Source organism: Rhinolophus sinicus, chromosome 1 (assembly GCF_057876585.1).
Source record: "Rhinolophus sinicus isolate RSI-liver-muscle chromosome 1, RSI-T2T, whole genome shotgun sequence".
NCBI lineage: Eukaryota > Metazoa > Chordata > Mammalia > Chiroptera > Rhinolophidae > Rhinolophus > Rhinolophus sinicus.
This window is the reverse complement of record NC_142501.1, coordinates 25,979,997-25,997,605: the sequence shown is the minus strand read 5'-3', so window position 1 is coordinate 25,997,605 and position 17,609 is coordinate 25,979,997. Positions and strand designations below refer to the sequence as shown.

The 17,609-nt window shown below is 45.2% G+C and overlaps 1 protein-coding gene across 1 annotated transcript; it reads left to right on the top strand.

The window, feature by feature from the left end:
- Window positions 1–7,077: 7,077 nt before the first annotated feature.
- C1RL (complement C1r subcomponent like) lies at window positions 7,078–17,362 on the top strand. Its single transcript, XM_088797675.1, has 6 exons — window positions 7,078–7,220; window positions 7,371–7,599; window positions 12,419–12,608; window positions 13,683–13,808; window positions 13,951–14,025; window positions 15,430–17,362. Exons 1-6 carry the CDS (start codon window positions 7,132–7,134, stop codon window positions 16,200–16,202), a joined length of 1,482 nt encoding a protein of 493 aa, XP_088653801.1. The 5' UTR covers window positions 7,078–7,131; the 3' UTR covers window positions 16,203–17,362.
- Window positions 17,363–17,609: the final 247 nt, after the last annotated feature.

Below are 17,609 nucleotides of genomic sequence, written 5' to 3'. Positions count from 1 at the left end.
TGTGTAGGACACAGCTCCCTGCCCCCATGCAGGTGTTATGAGCCTTGTGCTGCCAGCCAGTGGCCACTCACTCATGCTGGCTGCGGTCCACTCAGCACAGGGTAGCCCAGCTCCAGGGAGCGCTGTTGTTCACAATCTTAGCTGTAGAGGGCACAGCTCATTGGCCCATGTGGGAATCGAACTGGCACCCTCGGCATTAGGAGCATAGCTCTCCAACTACCTTGAGCCACTGGGCTGGCCCCTACTTGTTCTTCTCTTGGAGAAAGTCTCATATGCTCAACAGAACCAGGCCCAAGGCACGCCTCCCTTCCCCCAGAGCTCAGTTTACCAACATCTGAATGCACCCTGGCTATCTTATACTTTCATTCTACATGTTGGAGAAGAAGGAAGGGACTGGGTGAGACCTTTGTCCAGTGCTGGGGGAAGCTGGGAAGCTTCTAAATAGTGACCTGGCCTCCATGTCTGCTGTCTGCTTTGAAAAGGACAGCAAGAAGGCCAAAAAGACTGAAAAGGGAAGCAGATGGAGGATACAATGCCAAGGGCTAGAAAGATGCAGGGCAGGGGGTATGAAGACAACAGTAGGAAGAAGACCAGTAGGCCTGGGTATAGCGACCCTCTGCTTAAAGGCCAGCAAGGCTAGGGACAGAGGATAAAGGAGAGAACTGAGGACAGCAAGGCCCCTCCCTTAGGGTCCTCCAAATTACTGCCCTGGAAAACAAACCAGAAGGATAGGGCCTGTTCAAGGTCAGAGCCAGCTCCAGCCTCTGGCACCTCCCTACCTCCAGCTGCCTTGGTTCTTTCAGAATAAAAGTCCTGTGGGGCAAGAGTCAGAGAAAAGAAGATTCAGGGTGGGGTGAGGACCGAGCCTGGCTGGGATGGGAAGTGAGGATTGTTGGAAAGTCCTTGGCCTGTGCTCCTTAGATGAACACTCCTGTCCCTGTTCCTGCAAAGTCTAGGCCCTCCACACATTCAGGACAGTCACTGGGGCTCTGGCCAAGAAGAACTAGGCTTGTAACATTGACTCTGCCACGCACCCTGAAATGCATTTGGAAAAGAACAAGAAGAGAACTCAGAGCGGAACTGAGTAGCTCATTCCCAACTCAGCCTCTCTGCAGATGACCCCAGCAGATTGGGGAGTGGAGAGGCCTCCTCTTAGCAAAGCTGCCCAGCAGAAGCTCCGAAGGCTGTTGGGTCCTACCATGTCCCTTTCCAAGGTACAGAGAAGCTGAAGGACAATGCTCCATGTGTATTCACCCATTGCCTAATCACCAGGACAACACACTGTCCCAGCCACTCTGATGTCCAAGCCTCCCCCACAGGACTGTCCTCTGTACTCTTCATGTCAGTTCAGCGTCCCTCACTGAAGTCTGCCTGAGGACCTGACTCAGAAGTTTGGAGGCCTCCATGGTGACTGTCAGGCTCAAGTGAAAATGGGCTCAACTCGCCAAAACTCCTGTGACATGAGCATCCAAACCATCCGCAGGTCCACTGCAGGTCCACTTCCTCCACTCGACCCGACCCATCCAGGAACCAGAGTCCAACAAGAGGCCTGAAGACCCCCAAAGGAACACAAGCAACCAGAAGAGGACTGAGCAGCTTCAGAGGCATCTGCACGGGGCGGGGGACGGGCGGGGGCGGGGGGGGGGGGGCGGGGGGGGCTGTGCAGAGAGAGCCTGGATCTGAGACTGTCGAGAGCTTGGGAGGCTGTTTGCCCTATGGGCAGCAGGGGGCGCTGCTCACTGAAGCGGGAGCCAGAGATCCACAAAGTTCAGTCCTCCCCCCTCTGCCACCTTCTAGGATATTCCATTCCCCACTAGACACACACGCACGCACGCACGTACAGTTTCCCACCTGCATACTCACCCTGACAAGACCCCTATCTTCATTCAAATCAGGCTGCTCCATTCATCCTCAGATGAAAAAGATGGTCATCAGTGACACCAGTGAAGAAGAGGGGAGGACACAACAGCCGTAGGAAGATGCGTGGATCCCACCCCAGCCCTTCCAGGGGCACACAGAGCTGTGGATCTCAGGAATGACTGATTTTTTTAAACCAGAGTCTTAGATCTTAGAGAGTTGATCAGGAATCCAAGATGTTTTTGGCCTCAGCCTTGCCCTTTTTATCTTATATTACTTGGGAAGGCCAGCTGCCATGTCATGAGGACACTCAAGTATCCTATGAAGAGGGTCATGTGTCAAGAAACTGAGGCCTCCTGCCCATAGCCGTGTGAGCGAGCCATCTTGGAAGCAGACACAAACCTTCAGACGATGGAAGCCCTGACCAACACCTTGATTGAAGCCTTATGAGAGACTCTGAGCCAAAACCACCCCTCTCAGCTGCTGCTAGATTCCCAGCACTACGTGAAATAATACATTTGTTGTTTTAACCTACTAAGTGTACAAATGATTTAATACATAACAACAGATAACACATGTTCTCAACGTCGAATTCCATCACAAATGACCCTCATCCTAGCACTATAGCCTCAATTTTTGCCAAACTGGCAAAGGACGAGAGGGTGGGTGACGTAGAGCAGTAAAAAACTGACCAGGGACGGGAGATTGGCTCAGTTGGTTAGAGCGCAGTGCTCATAACACCCAGATCGCCGGCTCGATTCCCACATGGGTCAGTGAGCTGAGCCCTCCACAACTAGATTGGAAAACAAAACAAACAAACATCAGACTTGGAGCTGACGGGTACTGGAAAAATACACTGTTCCACAATATTCCCCAACAAAAATTTAAATAAATAAATAAAAAACTGTATTAAATAAATAAATACAGATGTCACTGTATTAAGCTTAAAAGTGAGGATTAAAAAAAAAAAAAAAAAAAAAAAAAAAAAAAAAAAAACCTGACCAGCCACAAAATGGTATGGCTCCCAGCCCTAAGCTCAGACACCATCCTGAGCACCCAGCAGCAGGGATCCACATCTCATCACCTACCCCTCTAGAAGTCTAAAGAAAGTAAAGTTCAAAAATAGGCAGGTGTCCCCTTTACTTCCTCCTGTCCTGAGATAGCTGCAGGCAAACTTTCTTGATCTGGACCGACACACCACCCCCCACCCCACCCCTGCTATAGGGGATTTTCCCCACGCAAGACAGCAGATGGCAGCACCAACAGGAATTTCAAAAATAAAAGTAAAATAAAAATCCAAACTCTGAAAATGTGTTTATGGACTTCCTGCACTCACACCCATGTACTTCCTCTGCTTTCTCTCCATCCCCGCATCAGAACTTTGAAGATTGCCCCTCTTCCAGCTTCTGCCCTTTGTCCTTTCTCAGTTAATGAGAAATAAAATTCAATGGCTGTAAAAGCAGGCTCAGAAGGTGTAAGTAAGAACTGGAGATGAAGGGGAGAGTTGAGACAGCAGGGTATGAATTTGTCTTCGGACATAAGTTCCCCAAGGTTGAAAGGGTCCTGCCTGGCCTAAGCTCACGTCCAAGGACAAAAAGTTCTTCCGCATTAATCACACGAGTTAAAGATGCCACTGGAGCCAGGTCCTAGTATCACCTTCAGGATCCTTGGCTTCATCCTTTTAATCTTGTCTGGCTGAGAAGGGGCCATCTAGTCACAATTATCATTTTAAATACATTTATTTTATAATTATTAAAGTGATTTCATAACATTACAGAAATTTCACTAATCAGAGACATTTTATAAATCTCACATAGCCCTATACTCTAATACAGTCACAGCTATTTTAGTTCATTCTTGTGTTTTCTATTTTTGCGAACACATTGTACTTACAATTTTGTAACTTGTTTCCTTTATTCTCTCCTTTTACCTATATTTGGGGACCCACACATAGAGCAGATGTAGCCTTGGTTTCTTTTGGGGCTCACATTTAGCTAAGGAAAAGGGGAACAAAATAGATGATTGAAGGGCTAGAAATAACTAGCCCTGGGTTTGCCTGGGACTGAACCAGTTTTAGAACTGAAAGCCCGGTGTCCTAAGAAACGCCTCAGTCCCAGACAAACCAGGATGATTGCTAATAGGTCACCCTTTTAGAAACAAGTTCCCTCAAATTAAACCAGTCTAGAGTTTAGAATTCCATTTTGATTTACATATTGGCCTTTAGTTATACCTCTTGGTCTTTTAAAAAAAATTTTTTTTCAGTGGTCACTCTGGGGCAGCTGTTCTCAAACTTCATACCCTTAAAAATTATTGAGAACCCCAAAGAGCTTTTGTTTATGTGTAACTATTCATATTCACTGTATCAAAAATTAAAACTGAGAAAATTTTAAAACACAAGGATACATAAGCACACAATTCTGTTAGTTGTCAAGGGATGATGTCACACCTCACGTAGCCTTTGGTCACTCCCTGGTACACTCATGAGAGAAACAAAGAGAAAAGAGCAAATGACATCTTAGTATTGTTATGAAAATAGCTTTGGCCTCATAAGCCCCTTGGAAGGATCTCAGGGGCCCCCAGGACTCCCAAGACCACAAGAATATAGTCAATAATATTGTAATTACTACGTCTGGTGTCAGATGGGTACTAGACTTTATTGGGTGATCACTTTGTAAGGTATACAAATATATATAAAGGTCTAATCACTATGTTGTACTCCTGAAACTAATATAATGTTGTAAGTCAACTACAATTGAAGAAAACTTTAAAAAAAAAAAAAAAGGAAAAGGAAAAGAAAAAGAGGGAAGCAGTAAAACCCTGAATTCAGTTAATTTGAGAGGATTTGGAATTTGTCTTGGCCTGTAGCACCCCTTCCCTGGGGTGATCATAGGGAAAACAAAGGCTCTGACCATGATATTTGGGGTCCTCACCTCCACTGGGCCTCTGTTACTTGGGAGACAATAAAAATTCCCAAGTCCAATATGAAGCTGCCTTCTCAAGTCAGAGGCTCCCCAAGAAGACGGAGAAATAAGACGCTCAGAGAAGTGGAAGCTGTCAGGGCTAAAGCTTGGATCAAGGAGGAAGATAAAAGCAAGGACACAAAGGCCTGGAGAAAGGGAGGAAAATGATGAAGGTGAGGGACAAACAAAGGCAGAGTAATGCGAAGGGGGAGAACGTACTACCAGGGACCTGAGCAGCATGTGTGCACCCTGAGTAGAGATTATTTGATGGAATGAGGGTGAGAGGGATTGCCCCCCAAGCTCACCCTTGGGCTAAAGACTGAAGGAGTAGGCTCTAAGATTGAGAGCAGCCCTGAGAAATGGTGCTTGGGAAGGAGCCTGCTCATTTAGGATGACGCACAGAGAGCCTGGATTAGCTGCTTATTGCTATTACAGGATTACAAAATATTACAGAAGTATACCATTTTAAGTGTATTTTGTATCTTTGGATTTTTTTTTACTCTATTATCAGATATCTGTGTTACAACCATATGTGTCTTATTCCCCTATGTGAGGTTGAAGGTGGGGATGGGGAGTATTGTGCAGAAGAAGGGAGAAAGGTAAAAGTCAGGTCTCAGAGAATGGTAGCAGAAAAGTACTTAGCAAAGTGACAGTGGGGCTGGATGAAGGAGGATCAGAGGGTTAGCATAGAGGAGAAGAAGGGAAGAAACCAGCTAAGAGAATTTCTACCCATACGTTCAAGATTCAACCACACAAATTTCATGATCCTTTATATGGGTTAGGTGCCACATTAGCCATCAGTGGTGGTGAGCCCCGTAGCCATAGTCCCTGCCTTAATGGAGCGTACGAGCTGGCCTAGTGGATTATTTGGGAGTGCCCCTAAGGGTTCCCCAAGAGTCTTTTGAAGAATTGTGGACCAAGAGCACTGGAGGGTTAAGGAGCCATTCTCAGCATATGACAGACTTTGTGGACCATAGAATGGGGAGAGAAAGGGTAAGTAAAACTATCTGACAAAGTACCATGAGTTATGGCTCTAAGCCCCAGAGGTGTGCAGAACTTCTGGATGGGACTGGAGTCCATACCCAGGACGTGACCCTGTGACCACCAGTTGTGTAAATTTACCCCACACCTGCCAGGGGCTGCTGCTCTGAGCTGGTTCTATGGGCAGCAGGGCTCCCCATGGAGCAGCCTCCTGGTCAGATGGAGTTTGTGTTCTGGGGAGCAGACTGCTGCTGACCTTCCATATATTTTGAGGACAAAACCTCTGGCATCCACTTCCTGGTCCCCTACCAAGCCATGGGTCTGTCTCTCCTGGGGGTTCAAGAAAGGTGGCCTCTGCCCCAGCCATGGTCCCTGGTATCTGCCTAAAGAAGCTTGAGTTCAGGCCTGACCCCCACCCTGTGCCAACCTGACCTCCCTGCATGAGCAGCTTCCAGGGGTTGTGGGCAGGATTCAAAACATCCCTAAGTGAGGGTCCCAGCCATGCTTGATGAAGAGGGAGAGGGGTAAGAGAAACTCAAGTTCGTGGGTCACAAACTTCAATTTCTACAAGAGGCAGGCTGGTAACATAAATGAGTGGAAAGGTCAGGGAGGGTGAGGCATGGCCAATTAAAGGTGACAGCCATAACTCACAAGGACCCATCCTACTATTTGCTATTTTGTAAATACTACAAAAGAGTCAAGAATCAGTGCCCTCCCACCCCTGATCTCTGAGGGCCAGACTGGTATTCGAAGATGTTTTTCCTCTTTAGTTATGGTAGGTGATCTATCCCTGAGTCAGACAGCAGGTGGCGCTCAACCCATATAATTAGAAAAAGGGAACAGAAGAGAGTTACTTAACTCATTTCCAGTAACTGCTCCCTCCTCCCCCACAGGGCCTTCACCAGCCCCACCTACTGTTCCCCGGCCAAAGCGAAGTGCTCTCGAAGGTCCCAGATGTCCAGTTCCAGACGCCTGGTCTCAGAGCGGGGAACTATCTCTGGGAAAGCCCCCTTTCCACAAGCTGCCCAGGCAAGATGTGAGTGTGCCCTTGGAGAGGCGTGGAGGAGAGGAAAAGGGTGGGAAGAAGGGAAGGTGGAACCCAGGGGCATATGTATACATACACACACACACACACACACACACACTCACACACACACACACACACTTAAGCGGAGGGGAACTGGAATTTGCGTAGCCTCTAATAGCCTTTCTTGCGGGTGGTCAGGCTCCATGCTCCTCATTTAACTGCCCCTCATTTGTACCACCATTGCTCCCTCAGATCCCAGGATGGGGTTGGGATTTGCTGAAGCAGAAAGCAGCCCCCCTTCTTTGGATGAGACCCTCCAGGGAGATAAACAATGGTGGAAAACTCACCATGAAGCTCAGACTGACTAGGAGGTTGAAGGAACTGGGGTGGGAAAGGTCAGTGAAGGAGCAGACAGAGGTGCCACAGGCTTCTAATGCCTTTGCCAAGCCTCTCAGTCCCTTAGCATTTCCTGCTCCCACTCCTCAAGACCCTACAGGACTCAGGCCATAGCTGTGTGTCCTTATCTTGCCCTCACCCACTCACAGGTGGTGGTTGCTTCTCTGGGGAGTCCTTCAGGCTTGCCCCTCGCAGGGTTCTGTGCTCTTGGCCCAGCAGCTACCCCAGCAACTGACATCACCCAGGTATCCAGAGCCGTACCTTAAAGGCCAAGAGACCACCACTGTCATTGAGGCTCCAGAGGGCTTTGCTGTGAAGCTCATCTTCCAGGACTTCGACCTGGAGCCATCCCAGGACTGTGAGCGGGACTCTGTCACAGTGAGCTGGGGTGGGGGTCCTGGAGGGACTCCGGGGAGGGAGTCTCCAGGCCTGGAGCCCAGAGGCAGTGGGAGATGGCCAAGCCCTGAATCTCAGAGGATGGATGAGAAGCCCAAGTCAGGGGAACAGGCCAGCTTACTAGGGAGGAGAGGGTCTGTCCCAGGGCCTCCACCAATGGCCCTGTCCCTGCCCATGCTACCATATTGGCCCCAAAGGGACACACAAATACTGCCAAACCCTAGCATAAAGAGCAAGGGCTCACACATCAGTCATTAAAAAATACATTATCAAGCATTTGCTGAGTGCCTGCTCTGTCAGGGCAGGAAACTGGGCATGCATAATAACAAGATTCAGTGACTGTTCAAGTTTACCTTACAGGAGCTATCACAAAACTTCTTATGACAAGGGCATTATTCAGAATAAGGACACTTTTGATTTAAGTTTTATTTGTATGAAAATAACACATGCATACAGCTTTTTAAAAAAATCAGAGTATTATAAGCCTTATAATGAAAAACAGCACTCTGCAGCCTACTCCCCACCCTCACCTTACTCCCCTGGGGCAATTATTTACAATTCATGTAGCTTTTATTTTCATATGTATCAATAACATGTTTATTCTGGATTTTTTTACATATTGTCTATTAACTCCCAACTATAAAAGATAAAGACTAGCTTTATCTCTCTTAGACCTACACCACCAATGTTTCCCCTCCCCCATCTTCCCAGTTTCCCTATACTATGATTTTGAATTAAATCTATAGTCATTATGTACATTATTATGACTTCAAAATAGTCATATCTGAGCACCTGGTGTACAATAATTATAGTTTCTTTCTTCTCCAACTTTTGGGTTTCCCGGGAGTCAATAATTACAATGGAGTTCTTTGGAGTTTGGAGTTTTGTGTTTTTGTTCTGATCTTTGGTTTGCTTAGTTCTCTCTGTAATTAATCTTCCCAAACTCTTAACCAAGAGAGCAAATCTCTAGACATATTCAAGTACAAATCTCAATCTCTAGTCCTCCTTTTTATTGGTGACATCCCACCTGAAGGTCTCTTGATGATTTATTTCTTCTATCTGAATTCTGTGCTTTCTATAAGCCTCCACACTTCCTAGGAATTCCCTTCTCCCTCATTCCGGGGATTTCCTTTACTTGTCCTGTATTGAAACTGAATCCCATCATTCTCTTTCCTGGCTTACTCCCTCATTTTGGAGGAAGAAGCAGTTTCTCTTCCAGGAAAGGTATGTGGGAGTAAATTTTAGAGGCTCTCAGATAACCCTAAATGAATCTACCCTCACGGTTAATGGCTAGTATATCTAGGTTGAATTGTAGGTTGGAAGTCACTTTCTCCCAGAATTTTGATGATGTTGATTTCTAGCTCTAGTGTTGTGAAGTCTGATAACATTATGATTCCTGACCCCTAGTTTTTTCTCTCTAAAGCTTCTGGAATATTTTCCTTTTTACCAGCATTCTGAATTTTTATCATGATGTGCCCTGAAATGTGTCGTTTTTTACTCATTGCACAGGGTTCTTTTAATCTAGAGACTCTTTTAATCTAGGCCTTCATTTCTGGGAAAGTTTTTCTATTATTTTTTAAAATAATTTTCAGATGTCTACTCTATTTTCTCTTTCTGGAACTCTGATAATTTAGCTGTTGTGTGTTCTGGACTGATTCTCTAGTTGTGTTATTCATTCTGTTGTGTTTTTCATCTCTTTGTCTTTTAGTTCCACTTTCTGAGAGATTTCCTCATTTTAAATACCAACTTTAATGTTTTTCCTGTTAATATATTTTTTTAATGTCTAAAGTATCATTCTTATTTTCTAAATGTGTCTTTTTATAGAATATTGTTCTTGTTTCATAGACAATAGCTACTCTTTTCCCTCTAATGGAATTTTTTTAATGTTTCTTCTGTTCCCTATATTTACTTCATCCAAGTTCCTTTTTACTCTTCATTTGTTTTGGTGTCTGCTTTTCATGTTAGAGACTCTCTTACAATGTCTGATAATTCTTGGCTGTCCATTCGTATTTAAGAGTGAAATACTAGAATGGTATTGGATGCTCTGTGTGGATAGCTTAAATTTGTGAAAGGACAGGTTTGAAAATAGGGTTATCAACAAGGTGCCCCAGATGTGCTGTCGGGCGTTCCCCCCCCCCCAAATGTCAGCATGCAGAAGTATTTTTTTAGGGGGACAGCCAACCTCAGAGAGGAATCCTCTGGGTCTCCTGCTCAGAGTTGCCAACATCCTGGTAAACAAGCAGAATAAAGTATCTCACTGTTTGATATGTAGATTTTCACCTAATCCCTCTGTTTTCAGTTCTGGCCTTCACCTCCTCTGTCAAGTATGCCAGACGGTCCCAAGTCCAGTGTCACTGGTTCATGCTCAGTTCTCCTGCCATGGTTAGTCCGAGAGAGTTACCTGGATGCACAGGGTGGGCAAAGAGACCCACAGTGCTGAGGTCTCCCTACGTAGGCTTTCTGTCATCCCCATCCTCAGAGGTCCCTGGTTACCCCACTTTCCAGGGTTCTGTGATAAGAACCTGCCAGCTGTATGTGGGCTTCCACCTTTGCAGACTCAGGTTCCCACTTGTCCATCTCCATTCCACCTTCCAAAATGCTGTTGACATCTCTCATCTATTGTCATCTTCTCTCCCTGTTTTGTCCTTGATAGTGTGTACCATTTTATCCCTTTGCTGTCATATTAGTGGGATTTGAGGTGGGAGAGGAGATAAATGCATGTATTTATTGCTTCAGATATAACCAGAAGTCAAGACTACACTTTATTCAATTCAGCCTATGTCTGTTGACCACCTAACATGAGCCCTGTTCTTAGTCATTGACAATTTTAATCCCAGCCTGACTCTTCACTTGTCATTGAGGAAGTTCAGGGTCAGGAATAGGATTCTTTCTTCTCTCTGCTGCCAGAGCAAGTCACACACACACACACACACACACACACACACACACCTGAATGCAGAATGCAACACACTGTAGTCTAGTTTATGTTTTATTTGTCAGTATCCTCAGCCAGACTGTGGGCTGCTCAGAAGCAGAAGCATGTCTTGCTCATGTCTGTGTCACCAGCACCTAGCACAGTGTCTTACACATAGAACAAAATAAATGAGAAAAATGAACGAACTCCAAGCTTGCCATGTGTGTAGGACACACAACAGAATGAATTTTGAATGAGCAGAAATTTAGTATCATTTTTACCCCTGTTCTTCCATGCACAAACTGTCCTTCATGCTGCCAGAGGACGTGATGTCCTGACTGCAAGAGGCCTCACAGACCATTTTACAAGAAAGGAAACTAAGATCCGGGCCGATTAAGCAACTTCTCATGTCACACAGGGAATTAGGAGCAAAGTCTGGAATTTAACAGAGGCCTTAGGACACTCGGTCATGTGTTCATTCTACTTTGCTGGTTAGTCTCCTAAGTGATTCTATTTACCCAAAAATTCATGAGGACAGGTAAAAAGAAAACTGGACGGTTTGACAACCACATAGTTCAGTAAAGGACAGTTTCTGAGAGCAAAATGCTTCCATCTCAAGAGGTAGGCCTCTTAAATGTGGGGCTTACATTTGTTGATGTTCTGAGGAAAAGAACATATTGGGACGTGCTCAAGCAAGGCATTTGGGGTGATTGAGAAATTTTCTTCATGCCAGATTTTACTCAGTTAATGTGAATACTGTGAGACGGGCTGGATGGAGTCTTAAAGGAATTTGAGACTTAGGGAAAATGAGGGAATGAAGAGCTAGCAAGAACCCAGGATGGGGATCAATATGAAAACCATGAGCTGAGCAGGGAGCTGTGTGTCCAGAATAGAGATTAAGCATGAATTGTGGGCCAGGGGAATTCTTTCCAAGGTGTCCTTCCTTAGGTCCGGGAATCCACAGGAAGGAATTTGAGCAGGGTGAGACAGTCAGAAGGAGATTGAAACAGAAACAACCTCTTAAAGAACATATAACTTAAGTAACACTAGCCAGCGTATCAAGACTGTGTACATTTATGTCCTTAGATTCCCACACCTTGTGGGGGCTTCGTTTACAGTTCATGGGGAAAGAGGAGGGACATTCCAAAAGGAGGAGAACAGGAAAGGCCCTGAATACCAGGGGTTCAGTCTTTGCAAAGGGTCATTGCTTCACAGATGTTGACCCACAGGAAGTTACTCAAAGAAGTGTAAGGTGATGGGGGTGGAGGAAGATGGATGGAAGGGACTTATGTCTGTATTTTCATTGATTCAAAGCTGTTGTGCTATAGGCACCATGTTGAACATCAGGAGCTCAGTGGTCAGCAAAATAGATGTATTTCCTGCCTTCTCAGAATTTACAATCCAGTGAACTATTGGGGGGAACCCTGGGATTCCCAAGAAACTTCTTTTTTATTACTTTATTTTTAATTACAATTGACATATAGTATTGTATTAGTTTCAGGTATATAATATATTGATTCAACATTTTTATACCTTACAAAGTGATCATCACAGTAAGTCTAGAAAGCATCTGTTACCATATATAGTTATTATGATGTTATTGACTATTCACAAGGAGCTTCTTGAAAAAAGTAAGTGTGGTGGGCTTTATGAGATAATTATAGTAGGCTAAAGAAATAAGCTAGGTATCTGGTCACATCTGGAAGAAACTTGGGAGTCAACAATGGAACGGGAAGGGACTTGAGCGAGGTTCTACAGGACACGATTTCTTAGCCCCAGACCTACTAGATGGGCTGCAGTCCATGCCCAGGACATGACCCTGTGGCCACCTGAATCTGTGATACAGATTCACCCCACTCCTGCCTGCCCCTTCCCCTCCCCTTTCAGATCACAGCCAGTGGGATGGCTCCACGCCGGTTTTGTGGCCAGCAGGACTCCCCTCTGGGCAGACCCCCAGGTCAGAGGGAATTTGTGTCCTCAGGGAGCAGTTTGCAGCTGACCTTCTGTGCACCCGCCTCCTCTGAGGACAGGACCACCCACCTACACAAGGGCTTCCTGGCCCTCTACCAAGCCGTGAGTAAGTATCCATCCTGGGGGTGCATCCTTTGCCCATAGCCAGGGCCCCAGTATCTTGAAGCAACAAGCAGAAGCTCGAGTGACTGCGGAGGCTGGAGGCTCCAAGACACCTGGGCCTACCCCACCCCTGCCCTACCTGGCCCCTGCTGGTGAGCAGCCCTGTCAAAGGGCAACCATTGCTCAGCTCCAGCAGTTGTTTCCATGCCAATTTGCTGGTCCAGTGCTAGCAGATCATCTCATTTTTCAAGAGAAACCAAAAATCCAGATTTTAAGTAAGATTCTAGATTTTCAAATGGTTACTCAGAATTTTTGAAAGATAATACATGCACATGATAATAATTTCCCAAAAAATATATGGTAAAAAGTACGTCTTCCTCTGATCTCTGGCCCTTAGTTCCTGGCTACTTTGTCCAGAAACAATCCTGTTCTCCATTTCCTGTGTATCCTTCCAAAGACATTCTATGCCATTCAAATATAAATTGTTTGTGTGTGTGTGTGCGTGTGTGTGGTGTTGCATAATATTTACAATGTTTTAACCTTGGCATTTTTCACTCAATGATATATCTTAAACATATATACATATGTTTGGCATTGCCTAATTCTTTTTAATGACCATATAATATTCCTTTGATTGATACATCATAATGTACATATTTAATCAATCCTGGACTGATTGATATTTTGCTGCTTCAAATGGTATTGTTATGTATATCCTTGTATATATATCTTGAAGCATGCATATAAGGGTAAATTCTTAGAAATGGAAATGCTAGGTGAAAAAAACTTTTACAGATTTAATTTGGACATTGCTAAATCTCCCTCCAAAGAGGTTTTGCTAATTTACACTCCCACTAATGTACGGAAATTCCTGTTTCCCCATACCCTCCTTATCACAGTTATTTTCAAACTCTTTTAGCATTGACAATCTGATCAGTGGAAAATAATTCAAATTAAAAAAGAAAAAGAAAAAAAGACTGTGTAGGTCAAACTAGATATGGCCATGGGACAGAATCTGTGCCAGGGTTGCCAGTTTGCAATTCTGTTCTAGGTCCAAATGACCACTCTTTTCCTATAGGTATGAACCATAGTCAACCCATCAGCCAGGTTAGTGGGGGCTCTGAGACCACACACACACCTGGAGACAACCCCTACAAGATCCAGAACCACTGCCAAGAGCCCTATTATCAGTCAATGCCAGCAGGTGAGTCCCCACGTGCTGGAGAACCACCTTCTATCTACCTCACTCTTACCAAGAGACCTGCGGCCCTTTGGGCTCCTACTCTTTTAACCCCAACTCCCAATTCTGAGCCTATTTCTTTGCCTTCCCTCATTTCACTCCTCAGACACTCTCACCTGCACAGCCCAGGGCCTCTGGAAAGAGACACAGGACAGGAAAGAGGTTCATCACTGTGTGCCTGGTGAGTAGTGACCTGTCAGTGCTGTGACTATGGCCACTTCCCCAACAAGCCTCAGCCGTACATGGGGCCTGTGGAGCAGAACACAGGGGGGTAAAGGAAAGCCTCAGAATAGAAAGGGGGAGATAAAGGCATGAGAGAGGCAGAGGAGGGGAACAAAGAAGCCCAGAAAAGGAGCGGCAGGAAGCTTGTCCCTTATTCTTCCAGGATCAAAGGATAACTGAGAAAGCAAAAGCATGAAGAAAGTTAATCAGATGGGAAAGTGAAGGAGGAAGGGGAGCAGAGTTGAAATAAGAGAAAATTCTCTCTTGGTATGGTATGCCTTAAGGATACACAGACAGGCTCTCTGTCCCCAAAATATCTCCCTACCTAGATGCCACAGAGCCAGAAAGTCCACCAATTTTAAAAAATGTTTTAAAAAAAAATGTTTTCACTGAGATAAAATTCACATAACATGAATTTCACCATTTTAAGTGTACAATTCAGTAATTTTTAATGTAGTCACAATTCTGTGCAACCATTACCAATAATTTCAGAACGTTTCCATCACCTCACAATGCAGCCCAGTACCTTCAGCTCTCCCCTCCTCCACCATCCCCTGGCAATCACTAATGTGCTTTCTGTCTCTATGGATTTGCCTATTCTGGACATTTCATTATCAATATGTGGCCTTTTGTGTCTGGCTTCTTTCATTTAGGGTGTCTTCAAGGTGCATCCACTGTAACACGTATCAGTACTTAATTCCTTTCATAGCTGAATTCTATCCAGCTATGAATTCTGGATATACCACATTTTGTTTATTCATTCATCAGTTGATGGACATTTTTGTTGTTTCCACTTTTTGCCTTTTATGGATAACACTGCTATGAACATTTGTGTACAAGTTTCTGTTTGAACACATGTTTTGAGTTCTCTTGGGAGTGGAATCGCTGGATCATATCATATGTTTAACTTTTTGAGGAATTGCCAAACTGTTTTCCACAATGGTTGCACCATTTTAAATTCCCATCAGCAGCCTATGAGGGTTCAAGTCTACCATTTTTAAACACCCCCCCCCTTTTTTTTTTAGTGAAAACATTGCCTTTAACCCAATCTGAATAAATTTCTCAGACTTTACTCCTGATCCACAGAGTGCTCTAGCGGCAGCCTGACATAGGCTTTGGAGTGAGTTGGAGGGCACTTTATAATGGGAGATGTTAAAAATGAAGAAATGACACAGAAAACAGAGGCAAGAGGCACTGAAGGCAAATTCTGCTTGCTGCATGATGTTGGATAGGGGTGGTCCCACCAAGAGTCTAAAAAAGTGGCTTAAAATGGCTGAGGCAGGAGGGAGAGCATTTCACAGAAGTAGGTCTTTAATAAACGTGTCTTGATGCATGCTGATTTCTCACCCTTGCCTTTCCTTAGTCTGTGGACGGCCAGTCACCCCCATCACCCCGAACCAGGAGGCTCAAGGTTCTTCCAAAGCTAAGTTGGGCAACTTCCCCTGGCAAGCCTTCACCAATATTCATGGCCGTGCGGGAGGGGCCTTGCTAGGTGACAGATGGATTCTCACTGCCGCCCACACCATCTATCCCAAGGACAGCATCTTTCTTGGGAAGAACCCAAGTGTGGATGTGTTCCTAGGCCACACAAAGATAGATGAGATAATAAAACTGGGAAACCACCCTGTACGCCGTGTGGTTGTGCACCCCGACTACCGTCAGAACGAGTCCCGCAACTTCGACGCAGACATTGCCCTCCTGGAGCTCCAGCACAGTGTCCGTCTCGGCCCCAACCTCCTCCCCGTCTGTCTGCCTGACAATGAGACTTTCTACCGCAGCGGCCTGATGGGCTACGTCAGTGGGTTTGGCATGGAGATGGGCTGGTTAACTACTGAGTTGAAATACTCAAGGCTGCCTGTCGCCCCAAGGGAGGCCTGCGAGGCCTGGCTTCAAGAGAAACAGAGGACTGACGTGTTTTCTGACAACATGTTCTGTGTTGGGAATAAGACATGGCAGCAGAGTGTCTGCCAGGGGGACAGTGGTGGCGTCTATGTGGTATGGGATGATGGTGCCCATCACTGGGTGGCCACGGGCATCGTATCCTGGGGCATCGGGTGTGGCAAAGGGTACGGTTTCTACACCAAAGTGTTCAACTACGTGGACTGGATCAAGGGAGTGATGGATGGGAAGGACTGACCCTGCGGGTGCTGAGCAGTGACACCAGCACTGTGGAGGCCCCAGAGGGGACAGGGTTGAGAGTGAGGACTGAACCCTGTGAGGAGGGTTGCTGGGCTGGAGAGAACTCCTCCTCTGCTCAAAGCTGACCCCACCCCCAGATGGGAGGAGCATTCCCCAGCCCCTCCTCCTCACCCTCTACCTTCCCTTGAGTTTGCGCAATGCTAGGGGAAGCCCTGTACATCTCAGCAAGTTTCGTTTTGAACTTCATCTGCTGACACAGCTTCTTCTGTCTCACCTGGGAGACAGCCACCTTCTCATCCCCCTATTCAAGTGGTATATGGGGCAAGTGGTCTTAATTGCATTTCATTTCTGAATCATTCCAAAGCCCCTTTAGTTGATCTTCAAATATTCAAACTATTGGCTTCACTGCCTACCACAACGTCTAGCTGCAATTACAGTCATAGCTTGATTTTTGTGTTACATCTTTTGTATACCAGGTGCTTCACATACGTTATTTCATTGACTCTTCACACCAAGTTTGCAAAGGATGCATTATGATCCACGTTTTTAAATGAGGAAAATGAAGCTCAGGGACTTAAAGTGACTTGCCTAATCTCACAGCAGATCAGGAACTGCAAAGGCTATGTGCTTTCCAGTGCACCTTGATACTTCTCAGGTGTCCTCAAGACCTGCTGTATGGCCCACTTCCGCTTCCCAATCCCCACATCCTTCCAGATCCTTGCTCCCTGGGAATGCCTGCTTTGGTGACGATGAGGACACCTGGCTCACACTTTCCGGGCTCCGTCTCCTACAGATCCCCCATCTCCTGAGCCCAGCTCTGGCCTGGAAGAATCTGCAGAAACCCCCAGTGTGGACAGACATGCTGCGCTGTGCTCCACCTAAGACCAACTCTTTAATTTTTAGTAAGGACCTGGGGTGTTTTACAGTAAAAAGCACAAATAAAATACAGTTGTTCAGCTAGCGCTAGAAAATGAATACCATAAGACAGAGAAGAGACTAGTTTTGCTAGTATTGAATTTCAAGTTAGCTGTATGGTTAAAGGTTAAATTTATCTTTGAAAAAAATAACAGGATTCAAAGGTGTATGTAAATGTGGTTACTTCTATTTTTTAAACCTATACATAGTACAGAAGACTATTAAAAATATTCTAAAATATTCATCAGAGGTTGTTTTAAGTGCTATAATTCTGGCTGTTTTGTTTTCTCCTATTCCTCTCTATTTTCTAAATTTTGTTTAATGAACATGTATTAAATTTATTTATTTTTTATTCTTATTGAAAAGATGATATTAATTTCTCCCTGCCAAGGCAAAAAAATATATACCTATTTATATATCTAGATATATATATATATCCTGGGGTGCCAAAAAAATTGTACACAAGTGGACAATTTGGTCAACATTGCT